At 47.1% G+C, this 21,829-nt stretch overlaps 7 protein-coding genes across 7 annotated transcripts; 3 read left to right on the top strand and 4 right to left on the bottom strand.

Moving 5' to 3' along the window:
• Positions 1-1,118: 1,118 nt before the first annotated feature.
• On the bottom strand, positions 1,119-3,090 carry LOC136639951 (histone H2B 8). The gene has a single exon (XM_066614664.1). The coding sequence runs from the start codon at positions 3,013-3,015 to the stop codon at positions 2,635-2,637; it is 381 nt and encodes a 126-aa protein (XP_066470761.1). The 5' UTR covers positions 3,016-3,090; the 3' UTR covers positions 1,119-2,634.
• A 244-nt stretch (positions 3,091-3,334) lies between these two features.
• LOC136639642 (histone H2A type 2-C-like) lies at positions 3,335-4,073 on the top strand. Its single transcript, XM_066614017.1, has one exon. The coding sequence runs from the start codon at positions 3,467-3,469 to the stop codon at positions 3,854-3,856; it is 390 nt and encodes a 129-aa protein (XP_066470114.1). The 5' UTR covers positions 3,335-3,466; the 3' UTR covers positions 3,857-4,073.
• A 4,183-nt stretch (positions 4,074-8,256) lies between these two features.
• On the bottom strand, positions 8,257-11,846 carry LOC136640616 (histone H3). The gene is made up of 2 exons (XM_066615813.1): positions 10,852-11,846; positions 8,257-10,170 (listed from the first exon to the last, which is right to left on the bottom strand). The coding sequence occupies exon 2, from the start codon at positions 10,145-10,147 to the stop codon at positions 9,737-9,739; it is 411 nt and encodes a 136-aa protein (XP_066471910.1). The 5' UTR covers positions 10,148-10,170; positions 10,852-11,846; the 3' UTR covers positions 8,257-9,736.
• A 109-nt stretch (positions 11,847-11,955) lies between these two features.
• Positions 11,956-12,486, bottom strand: LOC136639863 (histone H2A type 2-C-like). The gene has a single exon (XM_066614451.1). The coding sequence runs from the start codon at positions 12,466-12,468 to the stop codon at positions 12,079-12,081; it is 390 nt and encodes a 129-aa protein (XP_066470548.1). The 5' UTR covers positions 12,469-12,486; the 3' UTR covers positions 11,956-12,078.
• A 4,682-nt stretch (positions 12,487-17,168) lies between these two features.
• LOC136639881 (histone H4) lies at positions 17,169-18,189 on the top strand. Its single transcript, XM_066614486.1, has one exon. The coding sequence runs from the start codon at positions 17,181-17,183 to the stop codon at positions 17,490-17,492; it is 312 nt and encodes a 103-aa protein (XP_066470583.1). The 5' UTR covers positions 17,169-17,180; the 3' UTR covers positions 17,493-18,189.
• Positions 18,190-18,200: 11 nt separating this feature from the next.
• On the top strand, positions 18,201-19,952 carry LOC136639880 (histone H2B 5-like). The gene has a single exon (XM_066614485.1). It carries the CDS (start codon positions 19,416-19,418, stop codon positions 19,794-19,796), a length of 381 nt encoding a protein of 126 aa, XP_066470582.1. The 5' UTR covers positions 18,201-19,415; the 3' UTR covers positions 19,797-19,952.
• Positions 18,517-19,032, bottom strand: LOC136639879 (histone H2A type 2-B). Its single transcript, XM_066614484.1, has one exon. The coding sequence runs from the start codon at positions 18,995-18,997 to the stop codon at positions 18,608-18,610; it is 390 nt and encodes a 129-aa protein (XP_066470581.1). The 5' UTR covers positions 18,998-19,032; the 3' UTR covers positions 18,517-18,607.
• Positions 19,953-21,829: the final 1,877 nt, after the last annotated feature.

A 21,829-nucleotide genomic window follows, 5' to 3' on the forward strand; every position in this document is an offset into this window, starting at 1 on the left:
TGTCAACAGTGTTTCCTCATTGAGTGTTTCCTCAATGTCACAATGACTGTGTCAACCTGCAATCTTTCTGCCCTCACGCAGCCACGGAAAGTTTGCTGTTTGGACACTTATTTAGGGTTTTGTTGTATGCCACCCACTAGTTCAAACAAGGCTAAGATGTTCTAAGTGTTCTAATGTTTTGTTCTAAGAAACAAAATATACACTGTATGAGAATTGATACAAAAGTGACTAAGAACTATTTGCTGTACCTTCTGGTACATTCTGGTGATAGTGCTACCTTGTAACCAGACAGAATACTGTAGTGGGGAAGAAAACGTGAGGCTTAAGAGGAAAACAGGTCCTCTCTGTTTTTAATACCTTTAGGAGTGCAGTGTGGGGTGTTCCGCAGTGGGGGGGGGGGGAGACGGGACGTCATACTGTTGAAATGCTACTCTATTTTGGCTATTAACCAGGATGGTGTAGTGGTTGTGATGGACGGGATTCAGGTTCAAATTCCCATTCAGACATAAAAAGCTTCCTGGGTGACCCTGGGCCAGTCACTATCTCTCAGCCTCACTACCCCACAGGGTTGTGAGGACAAAATGGGGGGGGGGAGCTACGTACACTACCATGGGCTCCTTGGAGGAAGGGCGGGAAGTTAATTGAGCCTGAAAATCCTCTTAATATGAACTGAAGCTGCTCTGCCTACAGACTGAAATAAGAACAAAAGGGAGCTATGAAAGCTACTGTCTGCTTTCCAAAATGGAAATGTCAGCAGTGGGAGGATCTTTCTAAAATAAAATAGAAATTTGCTCCTCTGACCTAGTTGGAAGATGTGCTTAGGTCCTACAACCAGTGGCCATACTTTTTAAAAAGGAGAAAAATATTAAGGTGATTTGAGAGAGTTAACAGTGCAATTCTATCTAATTCTACTCAGAAGTAAGTCTCACTGTGTCCCAGAAAAGTGTATGTATAGGATTGCAGCATAAATATCCCCTGCTTGACTCTCAGCAATCCACATTTCTGTTGTCACCTGTCCCTTTCTATTGAAATGGACTTATCTTTGGGAAAGTGCTCTGTTCTGCTTTCTTCTTCTGTGCCCAAGTCCACAATATTTTCACACACACAAATATCACATCTGATTTTGTAGAAGCAGTGCAGAGTATATTGTGTTAAATTTGAAACAAGTAGACCACTGTTTGAAATCCTTGATCAGTTTTTGTGAAACTAACAACAGCTCAGCCAAAGTTACTTCACAGGATTATTGGGGGGGGGGGGGAGGACAGAGTGAGACAGCTAGATAGATGCTTCTACAGGCTCCTCAGAAGAAACACAGATGTATAAAAAAAATTATGTGGCATATTGGCTAAACTGAGCTGTGTATCAAGAATTCCTACAGCACAAGCCTATGGATGTCTACTCAGAAGTAAATCCCATTTTTCAATGGGGTTTACTTCCAAGTAAGTGACATAGGATTGCTTCCTTGCTTAAACTGCAGTTCCTAGGCTGGAACAAAGGGTCTTGGATGGTTTTAGGTCTGACCTCAGTTTAAACATCTTTATATTCCCCTACCCCACCCTCTTTTTGGTTAAAAAAAGATGCATCTTAGTTTCTCTGTCTATTGCTTCTGAAAACAGCTATATCAGTTTCTCTTTGTAATTGTTTATATTCATAGTGTTCTTAACTGTATTTTTCTTCACAAAAATGAATAAAAATATAGTGTCTGGCCTCAGCTTCTGAACCATATAAAACTACATGGTAGGTAGTGGGACCAGTTACACCTAAGACTCAGATGGGCTTGATGGCCTAAGTTCCATGCAATACATATTTATCTTTGAGGGAGTTTACAATGGTCTTTCAGAGCAGCTTCAAGGCTGTTATTATTCATGCTCAGCCCACAGAGTGGTGGGGTAATATGTTTGTTAGCTATAAAAATGTAGTCATAGCAATGCATGTTACCCATAGTGAGAAATTGGGAGTATTTTAAAAGGAACAGCTACTAAGGGCACAATCCCAACCAGGTCTACTCAGAAGTAAGCCCTATTTTGTTCAATGGGGCTTACTCTCAGGAAAGTGTGGTTAGGATTGTAGCCTATCATGAACACCATGAACCTGTTGTATGATAAACTGCACCAGAATTAGAAGGCCATAGCAACCTTGAACAAAAGCAGACAACCTACAAGGCTCTGTGGGCTTTAGAGTGCATGTGAGAGAAAAATAGTACCTTCATCTCAGGTGAAGAGTTAGCATACTTCCGTAAAGGTTCCAAAGTACTACCTACACAGATTTGAGTTGTATTACCTCAGATTAGCAGTAACAGGAATAGGCTTCTCTCAGGCTGCTCATGGTATATTTTGGGATATTTACAGTGCACTAAGCACTGAAGATTGTTTAGGTATACAATAGATCCTTTACAATATAACCAATCCTGAACAAAAAAAATCTATTCTCCTTTTAAACATAGAATTTCTGGGACAAGACAGAGAAGGGGTCAGGGCAATGAAGATTTAAAAGGGAAAAAAACGCAATTGTATAGAAAAAGACAAATCTAGAATTTATGGCGAAGTAGAAGTTCAGTAACTAGAGCTCTTTCCTGATAAAGTGGGTGGCTCTAAAAAGAGCCTTTGGGTTTCTTCACCAAGCAGCGAAGCTCGCTTACTTGGAGCTGGTGTACTTGGTGACGGCCTTGGTGCCCTCCGACACAGCGTGCTTGGCCAGCTCCCCGGGCAGCAGCAGACGCACCGCCGTCTGGATCTCCCGGGAAGTGATGGTGGAGCGCTTGTTGTAGTGAGCCAAGCGCGAAGCCTCGCCGGCAATCCGCTCGAAGATATCGTTCACGAAGGAGTTCATGATGCCCATGGCCTTGGAGGAGATGCCGGTGTCCGGGTGCACCTGCTTAAGGACTTTGTAGACGTAGATGGAGTAGCTCTCCTTCCTGGTCTTTCTGCGCTTCTTGTCGCCCTTCTTCTGGGTTTTAGTCACCGCCTTCTTGGAGCCCTTCTTAGGAGCAGGCGCAGATTTAGCCGGCTCAGGCATACTGAGAAAGAATTCACACGACAATCAACAATGACGACGCTTCCTCCTGCGAGCTCACCGCCGACTACACACAAAGCTGCGCAAAACGAGAGTAAGAAAAAGGCCCGTCCTTTCCTTATTTAAAGGCAGTTTATGCAAATGAAGGCACTGGAGTTAAGACTTTCCTATTGGCTCCGAGCTCGCGGCCACCCTCCGCGTTGCAGGCGCGCATGCAAATGAGAGGACTGAGAGCGCCCCCGTCCCCATTGGGCGGCCAGCACCAGCACTCCTCCAGTTGGCGAGGCCCCGGAGCCGACCTGACGATTGGTTGCAGAGTCCTGACGCCACAGGCGGCCAATAGGAAGCGGCGCCTCCGAGCCCTGCGAGGGCTTAAAGGCTCCGGCGCTGGGCACGGGGCTCAGTCTCCGGCTTCTGTTTTGCTGCGACCGAGAAAGTGCGGTGCGTGTTGAAGATGTCTGGCCGCGGGAAGCAGGGAGGCAAGGCGAGGGCCAAGGCGAAGTCGCGCTCTTCCAGGGCCGGCCTGCAGTTCCCCGTGGGGCGCGTGCACCGGCTGCTGCGCAAGGGCAACTACGCGGAGCGGGTGGGCGCGGGCGCTCCGGTCTACCTGGCCGCCGTGCTGGAGTACCTGACGGCCGAGATCCTCGAGCTGGCCGGCAACGCCGCCCGCGACAACAAGAAGACCAGGATCATCCCCCGCCACCTGCAGCTGGCCATCCGCAACGACGAAGAGCTCAACAAGCTGCTGGGCAAGGTCACCATCGCCCAGGGGGGCGTCCTGCCCAATATCCAGGCCGTTCTCTTGCCCAAGAAGACCGAGAGCCACAAAGCCAAAGGCAAGTGAAGATGCTGCTCTAAAGCCCAGCAGTTCTGCCAAACCGAACCAAAAGGCTCTTTTCAGAGCCACCTTCAGCTACACGGAAAGAGCTGGGAATCACTTGCTGCTTCAGACTTAATTCAAAGCAGTAAAAGGTATCTGGTTGCTTGTAGCTTTCGCTTGCTACAAAATGAGTGCTTGGTGAAGTGGGTGGAGATTTATGACGAGTCCTGGACGTGGGTGGGTGAGCGAGCTTCTGTTAACTTTTTTTTTTAAAGAAACATTGTTTCCCATTCAGGCTTTGCAGAGCGATGAGATCTTGGTAGAAGCATTTGTCTTTACAGTCAAACCAAAGCACACGCAAGCTGCAATCTTACCCACATTTTCCTGAGCTTAAGCCCCATTGAACAAAATAGGACTTACTTCTGAGTAGACCTGCTTAGAATTGTGTCCTACACTTACTCCAGTTCCGTGGCTCCACAGGAACTTAAGTGAAGTAGGAGACGAGTACCATGCTTTAGGGGAGGAATCAGACTAAAATCGTAGCTTGTCATAAGTAAGCTTTAGTGAACATACTGGGGATCTTAGAGTAATTAGGGCTGTGCTGACAGTCGTTTTGTTTTCTGTGGATTCACAACACAAGTTCGGTGTTCTAAATAGCTACCACTGAGCTCCTCTGTAGCTGGCACTGAGTAGCTTTAGGATGCAGTTTCCAAGAGAAGTGTTTAGGACAATGGTCTAGTATTTATTTTTGCACCATCCTTTCAAGGAGTTCAGGGTAGTATTCATAGTTCCTCCCCTCCTTTTGTCCTCACAATAACCCTGTGAGGTAGGTAGGACTGAGATGCAGTACTGATTGGCCCAAGGTCACCCAGGAAGCTTCATAGCCAAACAGGAATTTGAACCTGGATCTTCCAGATCCAAGTCCAGTTCCCAAACTACACCACCCTGGCTCTGTTGAATAAAAAACAACCATTCTCCAAGCCAAAGGGAGGCTTAGGATGTGAAAAGAAAACAAATGTTCTCGCTTTTGCCATATTCTCGTACTAACTACATACTGTGAGGAGCTTAGATTTTCAGGTGATCCTCAAGGCATTTTCACCTTGTGTCCCTAGGCTGGGCCTCTTGTGCAAGGGAAAACAGAGATGCAGCTTGTCACACAAAAACTGTGCCAGCTGAATTTTCCACTTCTACACAAAGCTGTAGAAGAAGCTGCCTTTTTGCATCCAATCAGTTCTGATAACTGCATCTTCTTTTCCTTAAAGCATCAGAAAGCATGCATGTACAAAGGCACAGTGGTGGGGACTCCCACCTTTGATGCTTTGAGGTTTTATAGATGGTTCTTCAAAACATGAACGCCTGCTTATTGGGTAAGAGGCACTTTTTCAAGTGGGTGCTCCTTTTTTTAGCAGGGGGAGAGTAACTGGCCCACCTCACCCCAGCAGTGTCTGCTCTAGTGGCTGTCTGCTGGTATTCCTTGGCATCTTTTTAGATTGTGAGCGCTTTTGGGACAGGGAGCCATTTAGTTATTTGATTTTTTTTTTTGTAAACCGCTTTGAGAACTTTTAGTTGAAAAGCAGTATATAAATACTGTTAATAATAAAATAACAATAACAACAACATAGGGCATCCATCCAGTGCAGTTAAGCACTTTTAAAGAGTTTTAGAATTCCTAAATATCAGTAGGGATAGACTTTTCCCTGTCATGAAACTTAGCAGGTGATTTTGGGTCAGTCACCCCCTCTCAGCCTAATGTACCTTGTATAGATAAACAAGAGTTTCAAAGTTCATCTTCAGATTTTCCAAGCTACAGACTGCTGAAGCACTTCCCACATACTCCCCTTTTTCTGCCACCTATCTGCTTACCCATTTGCCTGATGAACCTTTAAAGCTCATTGTCTGATATTTTGTTACCTAATACCAATTATTATTACCTTGATTAGGACCAACCAAAAAGTATTACAGTGCTCTATTTTGGATCAAGATGTTGGAATCTGCCAGGTTCAACCATTTTCATTTCATTTTGAACACAACAATCATATCCTAGGCTGCAATTGTTCTGTTCCTCATAATCTCAAAGATGTCTCCACTGGGACTTTTAAAAATTAATTTGCCAGTTCCTCAAGTGACAAAAGTGCAAAGTTCATAGGGGGCTTATTTCAAATGCTCCCTGAGGATTCCTACCGTCCAAGTAGTTCCATGACCTGTGCTAAAACATTTTGTATTCCCACCTAGCAAGCCCTTGCTTCTAAAATGACCTTTACTTCTCTGGCTGCTGGAGGATACATCCAGAAAGCAGCCCAAAGGTGCTTCCGAATCCTACAACACCAAGGGTGCCCATTAAAATGGCAGGTGCTTTTAAGAATCACAGTAGCTTCCTTTCCCCAAAGCGGTTTTGGCAGCTGCAGCCTCCTAATTAGGTGGAGGGGAACACAGCTGGTAGCAAGCTGGGGCTATGTAGGGTGGTACGCAAAGGCCCTTTTATGCAGCTTAACCTGTTTTTGCCAGGCCCACAGGTGTACACATTTGGTCCCTGTTGTATATGTGCAACACTGGGCAGAAATGGCTTTAAGTCCCTTTTTTTTTTTTAAGCACAGGTTGGCAGAAAACAAGGAATTCCCAGTTTCAAGGCATACAAGAGAGTCTTGTGACAAAAGTATCCCACTACAGCAGGTGAAGTTTCAAGCCGGTCAATCCCCCATGCACACCCATGTCCTGATGTTCCTTCAATGCTCTGTGGGTTGTGGGGATCACTGAGCATGCTCAGCCAGGTTTTAAAAACCATTTTCTCTTTTTAAATGTACACGTGTCAATACTTTCATGTACATCTGCAGCTCTCATAACACTCACCATTAATATGATTTAAAAGGGTTCATTAGGTGCAATATTTCCTGCAAGCCTGTGCAGGAGAGGGCTTGGATCCAATCCAATAATGGTACTGTCTTATTAAAACTGAGTTCTTGATATGATCCTTCACAGTCTTGTGGTGAAGACCCAAGAGACAGGGTGAACAGATCAGGTCCCTGGGGGGAGGCAGGATTGGCAGTAGGTCCCCAGTCTTATATTTATTGGGGTTATGGCACAAAAAAAGTTGAAGATCACTGCATTAGATGATGGACACTGCCACCTAAGGACTTGAACTGCTAAATGCAGTACTTTATATAAATATTGTGTCCCCAGTTACCAGACACTGGGGCTGATCAAGGTATTGTGTTGGCATCCTTCAGTCTCAGAAGACTATGGTGTCACGCTCTGAATGGTGGTTCTGGAACAGAGTGTCCTCTCCAGTGCGTGAAGCCTGGGTAAAGTAGGTATGGAGGATAGGCTGTTACCCATGCAGCAAATCCCCCCTCTCCACGTCGCTGAAATGGTCCAATGGAAAGCCAGAGGCCAATACGATTGGTTCCAGCGGCGTCTGTAATGGAAGATCAGAAGATCATCAGGTGGATGATGTGGTGTTGACAGTGATCCCATGTTTTGACAGCTGTTTGACAGCTCTGGGAAGGGCAGGGCTGGCTCCACAGCTGTAATCAATCAAGGCCAATGGAGACTCTGATGGACACCTGAGCTTCATTTGACCTTGATGAGACTTTGAATGGACTGAAGAGATGGCTCAGCTGAGCCTAACTTGGACTTCTCACAGCTGAGCTGGATTTGGATTTAACAAGGGGCTGCAGGATAAAAGGCAGCTTCAGAAGGAGCAAAGGGCTGGTCAAGCAGGACGCTGACCCAGCCGGAAGCCGGACGCTGACCAAGAGGGCTACCTGACCCAGACCTACAGGAAGAGAGGACTGCCAGGACCCTGCTGGAGGAGACACACTGCTGGAGAGGAGGAACTCTACTGCAGAAGACTGGACTGTGTTTTGGAGACGGATTGGACTTGGAGGCTTCAGACGTTACCCCCGGAGTTAAGTGGAGTTTTGGGGAGGGAAAGCCTCTGGACAAGGGGACTTGCAGGGAGTGGCTGTGTTTGTAGCAATAAATTCTTGTTATTTGCTATAGATAAGGAGTTCTGTGTTCATTCCATTGCACACTGCAGCTGTTGTTCCTGGAAAAGGAGGGTGTTAATTAGCCAAAAAGCGGGCATTAAAAGGGAGTTGGGATATTTGGATGGGACAAATTGCCGTGGTCAGCAGGAGTCGAGAATTTGGCAGAACAGCGTCGCAGGAGTTGCCAGAACGTGACTGTGTTCAGCCATGAACTGCCTCAGGGACTCCGGCTCCAGATTTTGCCTCGAGGTTGACTCCTGAAGCCTTTTCCATAACTGGATGTAGCCACAAGGCAGTGGAGGGTTGGGATCAGAGTTTTCCTTCTCTCAAATGAGCTGCCTTCCCAAGCTGACGAGCCCCATCTACCCAGTGGCTGTTTAGTCGCCTCTCAAGACAAGTACAGCCAAACTGAAGGCCTATTCTTATCCCCAGCCCCCAGGGGAAAGGTGATCAAGGTGGGTATCCACTTTTCAAGATGGGATACTTGTATAGTTTTCTTTGGTGTTGAGACTGTATGTGAACTAGAAGAATCCTTGGCCTAGTCAAGTTCTTACATTACCCACAAACTTATTAGTACACCATAGAAACATCAGATGCAGCACCTGAATTGAATGTGGTCAGAAACGAGATCTCAAATTAAGAAAGTCTTCCAAGGCACCATAAGAAGAAATTAAAACTTTTTATGTAAAGATTGGCTAGATGTCCCTGAAGGTTTTTTATAAACTTCTGAATAGCCATCTCAAGTTTTTAGGAAGTCCCACCTCAGTGCAATTTGCCCTGCCCTGCCTTTGAAGATACATAGGCTGCAATGCTTAGAGCCTTAGACACATTGAAATGTAAGGCCCATGAAATTCAGTAGGATTTCCATACAAGCATGGCTCAGGTTGTGCTTTTAGTTACTTGGTCTATGTTTTAATCTCTCACAAAAGATACTAGGGTCTTGGGTTACTCTCACAACCAACTGCTCAGGGTCATTGGGAACACATATCAGAATAGAAGAGGGTGCAAAGAGGCTGTGTGTTTGAGGTTCCCAATTTTGCACTATATCGAGCATGCAGGTGAATTACCCAATGCCAACAATTTTTCAGACAAGCGCAGTACTAAGTGAACCTTTACTTGATCTAGTATCCTAATGCAGTGTACAATCGATTAGGAATTTCCTAATTGCAAAGAGATCTCAAGTAATACTTCTGCTTTATAAGGTTAAAGTTTATATAATCTGCTACACAGCTTTATCAAAACAGCATCTAAAAAAAGTTTAACTGGGCATCAAAATGAGTTATCTGGGAATTTAGGGCAAGCACAGGAATGATACAACCCTTACCTTATAGGGTGGTTTACAGCCCAACCCACATCTTACATTGTGGACTGCACTTGCTCCCAGTGTGGAAGGGATTGTCACTCGCGAATTGGCCTTTTCAGCCACACTAGACACTGTTCCAGAACCACCTTTCAGAGCGCGATACCATAGTCTTTCGAGACTGAAGGTTGCCAACAACACACAGCCCAATCCTATGCATGAAGTAAGGCTTCAATGAGGCTTACTCCCAGGAAAGTGTGGATTGCAGCCTTAGGCTACAATCCTATCCACACTTTCCTGGGAGTTACACAATGGGACTTCTCACTTAACACAATGGGACTTACTTCTGAGTAGACATGTACAAGATTGGGTTGTAAACCTTAGGCTACAATCCTATTCACTTTCCTGGGAGTGAGCCCCACTGACTATAATGGGACTTACTTATGAGTAGACATGTCTAGGATTGGGCTCTTAGTTCTTTACTAGGCTTGCAGTATTCATAATGCAAAAGGAGCTCTGCAAACACAACAGCAGTCAGCTTCCTTTCTGAGTACGTGGGTGGCCCTGAAAAGAGCCTTTGGGTTGCGCACCCTCTTCGCAGCACTGGCGAGAGGAATCTCAAGCCCTCTCCCCACGGATCCGGCGGGCCAGCTGTATGTCCTTGGGCATGATGGTAACTCTCTTGGCATGGATGGCGCAGAGGTTGGTGTCCTCAAAGAGGCCGACCAGGTAAGCCTCACTCGCTTCCTGCAGGGCCATGACGGCGGAGCTCTGGAAGCGCAGATCGGTCTTGAAATCCTGGGCGATCTCCCTCACCAAGCGCTGGAAGGGTAGCTTGCGGATGAGCAGCTCGGTGGACTTCTGGTAGCGCCGGATCTCCCGCAGGGCCACGGTGCCCGGGCGGTAGCGATGGGGCTTCTTCACGCCCCCCGTGGCCGGAGCGCTTTTCCGCGCAGCCTTCGTGGCCAGCTGCTTGCGGGGAGCTTTGCCCCCAGTGGACTTGCGGGCCGTCTGCTTAGTACGAGCCATTCTTTTCTCCTACGCGCAGCCCGCTACAATAAGGAAAGGCCATGGGGGCTGAGCATTTATAGAGGGCGACTCCTCTCCTGATTGGCTGAAGATGCTTTCTGAGTTTGAATTTCCCGGGGTTGGATGCAGGAGTCTCTCTCACTCTCTCCCACCCCTTCCAGCCCAATTATAGCCCCACTTTCCTGGGAGTAAGCCCCATTGACTCTAATGGGACTTACTTCTGACTAGACATGCGTAGGATTGGACTGCCATTTCTCCGGCTTACGTGCTATTGGACGTCAGAGTAATAAATATTTGTAAGAGGGTGCCCTTACAAACATCTATTACTCTGACGTCCAATAGCATGTAAACCCAAGTAAACATTACCGGATCTCAAGAGCGACTGAAAGGTCCTCCTCCCCTCTGTTCTAGAGATGATTGTCTGAGATCAATTTTCGCCTATGTAATAGTGAAGATCAGTGGTTCTCAAACTTTTAGCACCAGGATCTACTTTTCAGAATGAGAATCTGCCAGGACCCACCAGAAGTGATGTCATGACGGGAAGTTACATCATCAAAGCAGGAAAATTTTTAACGATCTTAGGCTGCGATCCTACCCACACGTACCCAGGAGTAAGCCCCATTGACTATCCTTGTGAAAAGCATGTACAGAGTAGCCTGTTAAAAGGACAGATGTGTTACATTTTCCCAAATGCAGTCACATACCATGTACCTGTGAATGGCATGGTTGGGACGAACAGTAAGTTGAAAAATACACTCTGGTTTTTGGTCAGCAGAGGGAAGCATTTATGGAAGTGCCACTCGATCGAGATCATACTGTATGAACAAAATGAAAAGAATTAAATGTAAGCCTACAAAGTATCACGTCATTCAAAAAAAGTCTGGTGACCTGGAGTTAAACCCATTTTTGCCCAGCGCATAGGTGTACACATTTGGTCCCTGTGGCGCATATGCAACGTTGGGCAGAAATGGCGTACACCCCAATCCTATCCACACTTTCCTGGGAGTAAGCCCCATTCACTATAATGGGACTTACTTGTGAGTAGACATGCATAGGATTGGGCTGTCAAAGAGTAATTCCTTCCCTCTTTGCTCAGCACAACCCCCTAGATATGTTTACAAGGAAGTCAGTCCCACTGAAATTAATGGGCGTTCCTGCATAAGATTGCAGGTTAATTACTAGGTCTCAGTTCCCGCAGAAACCTTTCAAAAGGATATAGTGTAGGTCCGAGGGGGATGAGACTATCCTATGGTTGCCTCAGCAACGGGGCTGGCAGAGTGAATTAAAGTGACAGTAGCTTGGGAGATTCAGGGATGGCAAGAAGGCTGGCCAGTCCCAGTTTACTGTAAGAGGGAGATGGAGGGAGTTTGAAAATCCCGCACCACGCAATGATGAACACATTTGTTATGAAGGCCAAGCAATAAGTACTCACAACGCAGTAAGTAGGCCTGTGTTTAAGGGAAGAAGATCTCTTCCTCAGGGTGGACGATCAGGCACTCTGAAGAGCAGGAAGTTCAGGAGTGAGCCACCTTTGCAGGGCAGGTCTGCCTCATGCTGTAATTAGTACAATAGGTATGAGCAGAAGTACGTAAACTGTTGATGAGGCATCACCTCTACAGCTAGGGGAACGCATTAGATCGCTCCAAACCTCAAACGGCAGCATCAGTACTATAAAGGCTGATCAAAAGGGGTGAGAAGGGGTGGTTCAACCACACAACCATCTGGACGTTCGTAGGACTTGTGTGACTTAAGCCCCATTGAGCAAAATAGGACTTACTTCTGAATAGACCTGGTTAGATTGTGCCCTTAGTTATATTTTGTAACTTTTTAATTAGAGACTTCCAGCTCTTTCCGTGAGATGGTGGGTGGCTCTGAAAAGAGCCTTTGGGTTCCAAGATCAGCACGGGGTTCTTCCTTCGGGGCCAAAACACCTATTTTCCTTTGGCTTTGTGGCTCTCGGTCTTCTTGGGCAAGAGGACGGCCTGGATGTTGGGCAGGACGCCCCCCTGGGCGATGGTGACCTTGCCCAGCAGCTTGTTGAGCTCCTCGTCGTTGCGGATGGCCAGCTGCAGGTGGCGGGGGATGATCCTGGTCTTCTTGTTGTCGCGGGCGGCGTTGCCGGCCAGCTCGAGGATCTCGGCCGTCAGGTACTCCAGCACGGCGGCCAGGTAGACCGGAGCGCCCGCGCCCACCCGCTCCGCGTAGTTGCCCTTGCGCAGCAGCCGGTGCACGCGCCCCACGGGGAACTGCAGGCCGGCCCTGGACGAGCGCGACTTCGCCTTGGCCCTCGCCTTGCCTCCCTGCTTCCCGCGGCCAGACATCTTCAACACGCACCGCACTTCCTCCGTCGCAACAAAACAGAAGCCGGAGACTGAGCCCCGTGCCCAGCGCCGGAGCCTTTAAGCCCTCGCAGGGCTCGGAGGCGCCGCTTCCTATTGGCCGCCTGTGGCGTCAGGACTCTGCAACCAATCGTCAGGTCGGCTCCGGGGCCTCGCCAACTGGAGGAGTGCTGGTGCTGGCCGCCCAATGGGGACGGGGGCGCTCTCAGTCCTCTCATTTGCATGCGCGCCTGCAACGCGGAGGGTGGCCGCGAGCTCGGAGCCAATAGGAAAGTCTTAACTCCAGTGCCTTCATTTGCTGGAGCAGTCACAAGGATGGATGGATTTGTGGTTGCCTTTGTAGTGTTGGTATTTCCAACACGTTGTAAATCGCGAGTATTTATGGAATGTGTTCAGAAAGCGCTGGCTCATAGAACAGGAAAGGGTTAGGTAAGAAGTAAGCATTTATTTGTCTCCAACAGTTCCCACTTGCTTCTTTAAAGTGGGAATTGCTTGGAACAAATATATCCTTAGCGACAGGGAATAAATAAATCCTTACCTACCCTTTCCTGTTCTATAAGCCAGTGCTTTCTGGAAATATTCCATGGGCCATCATCTCTAAGCAAAAGCTTCTAGGCATTTGTAGCCTTTAGATATGTCTCCGTGCTGCTGTTGGGTCATAGGAGCGCTACTGAGCTGTTTTCTCTGTAAACGTGAAATATTCTCTAATAAAAAGCCCTGCCTTCATTGTGAATTTGATTGTACAAATAAGGAAGCCTTGGGATGTCTCAGGAGTTATGTAGAGCGCAGAGTAAAGTGGTTTAATTCACTTTACAGGTGGTAGTTGGTGGTGTAGTCCCCCTCCCCCCATATTCTGTAAACTGGGGTGGCTGCAGGGCCTCTGAGAGGAATTTTAGCAGGGGGTACAAAGTTTCATTAGGTCCCCTTCCCAAAATGGGAAGGGGTGAAACAGAGTGGGAGGGGTGGCAACAGGGGTGGGTAGAATAAGGGCGAAATAGGTGGGGGGGGAGTGGCAACAGCAGGGAGCTCAGGTCTACCTGCCTGCCCAGCATTAGCAGCTAGATACAGGAAACCAAACACACTTTTTAAATCTCTCTCCAATCTTTCAAATACAGAAAATCATTCAAGGAGATTAGTGTCATTGTATTTAGGCTCACACTAGAATGGAAGGTGTCCTGTGTACACCAAAACTGACTTCTGCAGCAGCTGCAGTCCTGCAGTTATGTTGCTGAGCTCCTCTACATTCCTTCATGGTAAGTGGATCCACAAACCAAAGAGCTACTTTCCTTGGGTCAGTTTCCTCCCAGATGTGACACCGTTAAGGAATGTATGCATTCTTGGGCCTGATGTGTATGGCTTGTGGCAATAGTCACCACCATGTGCTATGGTAATGCCCTGAGCATTCCACATGGGCATTGAGTGTGGGTAAGATTGGAAAATGTAAGATCCCAGGAAATTTCAGGGCCTCCTTCTTTGGCTCCTTGGCCCCCTTTCTGACCCTGGGCCCAGGGTGCAAATTTCCCCCTTTACTCTCCTCTCCTATGCCCTGGGTGGCTGTCACAAGTGGCAATTCTTATCCATCCTATTTTTACCTCAATTTTAGCAAGAAGCCATGTCTCAGAGGCACAGCATGTATTTGTGCATGCAGAAGATCCCAGATTCAGTTCCTGGCATTTATAGCAGAAATGACAGCACTGAGAAAAATCTCTGCCCAAAACCATGGAGAGCCACTACCAGTTAAGAGAGACAGGATAGCACTAATTCAGTTCTTTATAAAGTAATTTTACATATAGACCATACCTTTGCCAGTTAAGAGACCATACCACTACCAGTTAAGAGAGACAGGATAGCACTAATTCAATTCTTTATAAAGTAATTTTACATATAGACCATACCTTTGCAGGTAGTGGCGGGTATATGTTCTTCCTCCATGAACCCAGAGTGTGTTCCATACGAAGTCCCAAGAGGGGGAGAGGAGAGGTCACATGAATCAGGTCTTCATATGGAGCACCCCCCTCACAATCTTTTGTGTCCATGGTTTGATGAATTGATTTTTACCTGAATGACCTATGAGTTATGTGCTAATAAGCTGTTGTTTTTATCAGGTAGGTTGGTTGGCAACCTTCAGTCTCGAAAGACTATGGTATAAGCCTACAGCACCCAGTATTCCCAGATGGTCTCCCATCCAAGTACTAACCAGGCCTGACTCTGCTTAGCTTCCGAGATCAGACGAGATCTTATCAGGTTGTTTCATGAGGATCCAGAGTTTTTCAGATCCTTGCTCACTTTCTAGTTGGATCTCACATTCTACAATCTCTTGCGCACCTCTTCCTTTCTGCACAGAGTGATTATGTTTCAGCAGATACAAAGTAAGTGTTTCTAGTGAAGCTGGTGTTGGATGTGGCCCAGACTGGACACCGGAGTTAAAATCCCTTCTATGCTTATGGAATGACCAAGAAACACTGTATCTCAATATAACCTACCTCACAGGGTGGTTGTGAAAATAGAAGGGGACCATTCACCACCCTGAGCTTCTTGGAGGAAAGAGAGATTCCAAGGAGTGAGGGGTTCCTGACATGATTTTGGATGTTCAAAATACGAATTTTGGATAGGACTTCTTTTGAACATGTGAATTTGCTGTATGCAGAGACAGACCTTGGTACATCTAGCCTAATGGTGCCTGTTTTGCGCTATTGAACATTGAACATGTCCCCAGCCCTACAATCTCCAGCCCCTTTGTTGGATTTAGAGCTTGAATCTAGGAACTCCATGATGTATAGCATGTGCTCTGTTCTTGAGTAATAGTTGCTTCCTCATATTCATTCTGAAAATTGCTTGTTTTAATTGTTCCAGAGGTGACTGCATGGTTTCCTCATGGAAAGAAATAAGTTTGCCATTCTCTACACCAGCGGTGCCCAAACCTCGCCCCAGGGGCCACTTGCGGCCCTGAGGGACTCCCAATCCAGCCCATGTGGAGCCCCCAGTCTCCAATGAGCCTCTGGCCCTCCAGAGACTTGCTGGACCCTGTGCTGGCCTGACACAACTGCTGCGAGTATGAGGGCAATTGCTTGACCTCTCACTTGAGCTGTGGGATGAGGGTTCCCTCCACTGCTTGCTGTTTCACGTCTGTGATGCAGCAGTGGCAGCGAAGAAAAAGCTGGCCTTGTTTTGCACAAGGCCTTTTATAGACCTTGATTTATTGCAAAACCTTCATTCATTTATATAAGTTCCATCTCTAATATATTCATTTATGTACATTTATTCAAATTTGAAATGTAAATTAATTCTTTTTTTTTTCCTTGCCCCCAACACAGTGTGTGAGAGAAGATGTGGTCCTCCCACCAAAAAGTTTGGACACCTCTGCGCTACACACTTATCTGAGAATAGGCTCCATTGAACAGTGAAACTTACTTCAGAGTAAATGTATAAGATTGTGCTGTAATTTTTTAAAATTCTGCTTTTTAAAAAATTCTCCTTTTTAAAAATATTGTTTAAACCTATGTTATTTATATTTCAGGTTGCTTTGGACTTGCATTTTATTATTAATATATACCACTTTTTAACCCAAAAAAGTTCACAAAGTCATTAAAGAGAAAATCAAATAACTGGCAGCCCAATCCTATGTAGGTAAATTCCATGGAGTTCAATAGGGCTTATCTCAGGAAAGCATGCATAGGATTGCAGCCTGAGTGTTCCCTGCCCCCAAAAGGCTCACAATCTAAAAAAAAATGTAGACCATCAGCAAACAGCCACTAGAAGAGACATAGTGCTGGGGTGAAGTGGGACAGCATTATGACCGTGTTTGTAACTGTACAAGACTGTGTCTACTCCAAAGTACCATTCTTTTCATTAGGGCTATCCCAGGAAAATCTGCATAGGACTGCAGCTTAAAAGCACAATTCTACAGATCTATTCAAAAATAAACTCCATAGGAATGCACTACATCCTGTGGGGGGGGGGGGCAGTCATGGAAACCTCCTCAAAGGTTTGGGAAGATTTGTTCTCTAACCTGAGGGCTGCATTGCAGCTGCACCAGCGATGGAAAGTTATGAGTGGGCTGTAGTCAGTGGGGCTTATGACCAGGTGAATGTGCATTGAACTACAGCTTTAAAGTCTCTCAAGTGTGATCCAAGTGTGGGTGATCCAAACACCGTATCTTAAAATCTGACATGTTGATTTCCAAAATGTATATGACTGATGGAAAGCTCAGGCCTTTCTAACACTGTTCTGACTTTCCCCTCTGTAGCACCGTTTCCCCAGTTTGACATCTAACTTCATGTATTATAGCAGATGGAGAAGAAATACTACAGGGCTGATTCCGCTGTAATTTGGTGGGCTGTAAAACCTGGCTTTATCAAATAACCTCCACCTTGTTGAATGGGGGAAGGGGGACTTTAGGAGAAAAAGCACTTTCGACGCATGTGCAGGGGAACAAAAAAAGGCGCCAAGTCGTTCACTCTCAGTTAAACATTTGTGACTCCTTAGCCATTGGTCCTTTTCAAATTTCCCCGCGTCTCATTGGAGAAGGAGCAGCAGCATCGCCCTATGGCATAGTGGAAAGACTGTGTCGTATAACCTCTTCCTCCCCCGCCAAAGTTTTTCTCAGTTCTCCTTGTGGTCGGGCTTCAGGAAATATAAGCCTGGCAGGCGAGCGCTTTCTTACATTCGCAGATCTTGATCTGTAAGCTGAAAAGATGTCTGGTCGTGGCAAGGGTGGAAAGGGGCTCGGGAAAGGAGGCGCCAAGCGCCACCGCAAGGTTTTGAGGGACAACATCCAGGGCATCACCAAGCCCGCCATCCGCCGCCTGGCTCGCCGCGGCGGCGTGAAGCGCATCTCTGGGCTGATCTACGAAGAGACTCGCGGGGTGCTGAAGGTGTTCCTGGAGAACGTGATCCGGGACGCCGTCACCTACACCGAGCACGCCAAGAGGAAGACCGTGACTGCCATGGACGTCGTGTACGCTCTCAAGCGCCAAGGCCGCACCCTCTATGGCTTTGGTGGCTAAATGTTGCTCCTACTGCAGTGTTTGTTACAATTATCTCAAAGGCCCTTTTAAGGGCCACCCACGCTTTCAACAAAAGAGCTGCCTTTGCTTTGGTTATAAGGTTACATTGTGTAGTTAATAAGTGAAGCAATGTTTTTGGTTTCTAGTACTATATACTTAGTTGCTTACTACCCTGTCATCTTTGAGTTTTGAAAGCAGGTGCTTGTCTAAGCTTGTGCTACACTTGATTCTGTTTGCCCTATCTCCACACATGCCGCTTCAACTGCTGTTTTGAGCTGGGTTTCAGGTATGCTGCTGCTTCATTTACTTGACATTTACTGCTTCAGTTATGTCAAGATGGTCAGGTTTGTTTCAATAGAAGAAAATTTTCAGTGAGCCAGGGATCTCTACCACTGGATGTGGTGATGGCATCTGGCCTAGATGCCTTTAAAAGGGGATTAAACCAATTTCTGGAGGAAAAAGTCCATCATGGGTTACAAGCCATGATGTATACTTGCAACCTCCTGATTGTAGAAATGGGTTATGTCAGATGCAAGGGAGGGCATCAGGATGCAGGTCTCTTCCACTCTGAGATTCAGGAAGCTGGACTAGGTGGGCCTATTGCCTGATCCAGCAGAGCTGTTCTTACGGATTTGCTAGTTACTACCTTGGGTATCACTAAGGCCACTATGGCCCAAATCCTAACCAGCTTTCCAGCACTGGTGTGACAATGGGATTTGTTGAGTGGCACCTCTGCTAGTCACTCCTGAAGTTGGGTGGTGCAGAGGCCTCCCCAAAGTAAGGGAATGTTTGTCCCCTTCCCTTGGAGCTACATTGCCCTTATGATGGAACTGGAAAGTGGGATAGGATGCAAGTTAAGGGACAAAGTTTTTTGGAAAGCTTTCCTTCCCACAATTTGACACATCACCCAAGGATTGAATCATAGAATCAGTTGGAATGGACCAAATAGGTCATCTAGTCCAACCCCCTGCTTTAGGCAGGAAAGCTATTCTCTTGTAAGAGCTTTAAATCCAAACTTCATATAAAAATGCCTTTCAGCCCCTTTTATTGACAAAATGGGTGGCTCTTAAAAGAGCCTTTTTTTTCCACAGACGCCTTGGTACAGAAGAGCTACTTCATTTGCCTTTGGGCTTGTGGCTCTCGGTTTTCTTGGGCAGAAGCACAGCCTGGATGTTGGGCAGCACGCCGCCCTGAGCAATGGTGACGCCTCCCAGGAGTTTGTTCAACTCCTCGTCGTTGCGCACGGCTAGCTGCAGGTGGCGGGGGATGATTCTGGTTTTCTTGTTGTCGCGGGCCGCGTTGCCAGCCAGCTCCAAGATCTCAGCGGTGAGGTACTCCAGCACTGCGGCTAAGTAGACTGGAGCCCCAGCCCCCACTCGCTCCGCGTAGTTTCCCTTGCGGAGAAGGCGATGCACGCGCCCTACCGGGAACTGCAGCCCGGCACGAGACGAGCGAGACTTCGCCTTGGCTCTCGCTTTACCACCCTGCTTGCCACGGCCAGACATGGCGACCCTCACTTAGATCTCCACAAGCACCTAAGAAGCTACAACAGCTATTAAGCGGAAAATGAAACAGCGAGGTTTTTTATACCCTCCTTGCATGGGGGAAGCGCGATTTCTGATTGGGCAGGTCGGTCACCAGCGTTTCCAAGCCAATGGGGGTGCCAGGTACGGAAGTCACCAATCCTATGCTCAGTGCCTGCTGCCACCCAATGGGAACGCGGGGATTACAGTGCTCTTATTTGCATGTTTGCGCACAGGAGCGATGAGCTCAAAAGCGCTCTCAGCCAGTAGAAGCATCAGCCTTTGGATGCCTTCATTTGCATAGGGAGACTATAAATATAGGGCAGAGAGAGGGGTGCTTTCTTCACATTGCTTCTGTACTTTTTACTCCGAGGAAGGGGATCGAGAGGCTTCCTTCAGCATGCCTGAGCCAGCCAAGTCTGCGCCTGCTCCTAAGAAGGGCTCCAAGAAAGCGGTGACCAAGACCCAAAAGAAAGGGGACAAGAAGCGCAGGAAGAGCAGGAAGGAGAGCTACTCCATCTATGTCTACAAGGTCCTAAAACAGGTTCACCCCGACACGGGCATCTCCTCCAAAGCCATGAGCATCATGAACTCCTTCGTGAACGACATCTTCGAGCGCATCGCCGGCGAGGCTTCGCGCTTGGCTCACTACAACAAGCGCTCCACCATCACTTCCCGGGAGATCCAGACGGCGGTGCGTCTGCTGCTGCCCGGGGAGCTGGCCAAGCACGCTGTGTCGGAGGGCACCAAGGCCGTCACCAAGTACACCAGCTCCAAGTGAGGAGGCTCAGCCGGATCAGTAAGGAAACCGAGACCCAAAGGCTCTTTTAAGAGCCACCCACTTTCTCAGAAAAAGAGCCTGACACTTAAATCCCACCATGCGTGGCTTTTTTCTCCCTGGTGCCCTTTTTGTCTCCAATAAAAGCGATAAAGTGTATCTAAATGCATTTTCCTTCCCTGGTTCCTACACGTTTGCTTTTGTGACAAACTTGCAAACACTTGACTGCCCTTCCCCTTATACCAGATCTTATACGTTGTGCTTGCACTTGCTCGATAACGGTGGTGGGGGTGGGGAATAACAAACACTGGGGTTGGGAAAGTAGTTTATTCCCACATGATAAATGGATCCGGTTCATACCGATAGAGCAGATGGGCACGTTGCCTTAGTTTTTTGTTTTTGTTTTTTTTAAATACAGGTAGTTTATTTCGAAATAAATTTCGGACAACAGTTCCCATGATGCTTACAGCATTCTTTACAACCCAATCCTGGCCACACTTCTGGGAGTAAGCCCCACTGACTGATGGGACTTCTGAGCAGACATGAATAGGATTCAGCTCTTAGGCTGCAATTCTATCCACACTTTCCTGAAAGTAAGCCCCACTGACTCTGAGGGGACTTACTTCTAAGCAGACATGCATAGGATTCAGCTCTTAGGCTGCAATCCTATCCACACTTTCCTGGGAGTAAGCCCCACTGACTCTGAGGGGACTTACCTCTGAGTAGACATGCCTAGGATTGGGCTGTTGGTCTGCCAGGCATTACTTTCTGTGGATGTGAGTCAACCTGACTGCATCTGCATTCTGTAATCTCGCTTTTAAATCCGCGAGCGAGAACTAAGCACATGCTTAACTTCCGCCAATGAGAGGGGACAAGAGCTTGAAATGGTTTCATTCGGCAATTCACCAGCACGTGCCAAAGTTAAGCCATTTCTACCCAACGTTGCATAGACGCAACAGGGATCGAATGTGTACACAAATATGGGCTGGGCAAAAAATGAATCTGGAAGGGAAAGGTCCAATGGTCGCAAAGCTCTTATTCCCTGGCTGTGGTTTACACAGCTCCGCGTCAGTGCAGGAGGTTTTAGTCCTCTTCAGTGTTAAGGCAAGAGACATGTTGCAGAAAGGGGATGGGAAAGAGATTCTCTGGTCGCTTCACAGGGTTTTGGAGCTCCTTGCAGTATGGGCAAAGATACTGCTACTTAGCGTTCACTCATTTCTGGCAAGATGACCTGCTGGGGGAGTTGCCCCGTCACACGTATAAACCAACGCCTCCGAGTTAGGGCTGAGATTCCTATCGTATAGAACAGAAGCTGCACTCCCCATTCATTAATGCCAATGTTCCCAGCCTCCGCCAATGCCATTCTCGCCACTGCCACCTAGCGAGGACATCAAGTAGTACACCAAGGTTGGAAATGTGGTCTGCTGTCACTAAACGGTTCTAATGAGGTCGCGGTTGCTGTGTGACCCAAGTTGCAACTTCTCCCTCACCCAGTTCTTTTGTTTTGCATTTACACCATATTTTGCCAAGTATAATGGTGATGACTTCCTCTTTAAGCCATTTCCGCCCAATGTTGCATATACGCAACAGGGATCAAATGTGTACACCTGTGGGCTGGGCAGAAATGGGTTTTAAGCGTGCAAACGCAGTAGCTCAAGCCCAAGTTTTTTTCTGCCTCCTTGTCTCCTGTGCTTCTGATGCTGGCACAGTAAAGCTTGGGCCTTCATCTCACCTTCAAGGAAGTCATGAGCTTCTATGTGTGTGTTCCCCTGGCTTTGAAGAAGTAGGACTGCATTTGCCTTCCCATGTCCAAGTTCCTGTAAGTTCCTTGGGGCATAGCCCTACTTGTTGCTGGAATTATTCTTTGTGAAGCATCATAGTCTTATGGTATAAATTATTTTCTAAAATATGAGTCCTATTATTTTTCTGGATGAAGCACATTTTTTTTTACTTTGCTTTTCTGAAGCTTGTATTGTTTAAAATGGAACTTTCTCCATTTCTCTTGGTTTGTTTGCTTCTGGGTGAAAGTGCTTGTC

Source organism: Tiliqua scincoides, chromosome 2 (genome assembly GCF_035046505.1).
Source record: "Tiliqua scincoides isolate rTilSci1 chromosome 2, rTilSci1.hap2, whole genome shotgun sequence".
Lineage (NCBI taxonomy): Eukaryota > Metazoa > Chordata > Lepidosauria > Squamata > Scincidae > Tiliqua > Tiliqua scincoides.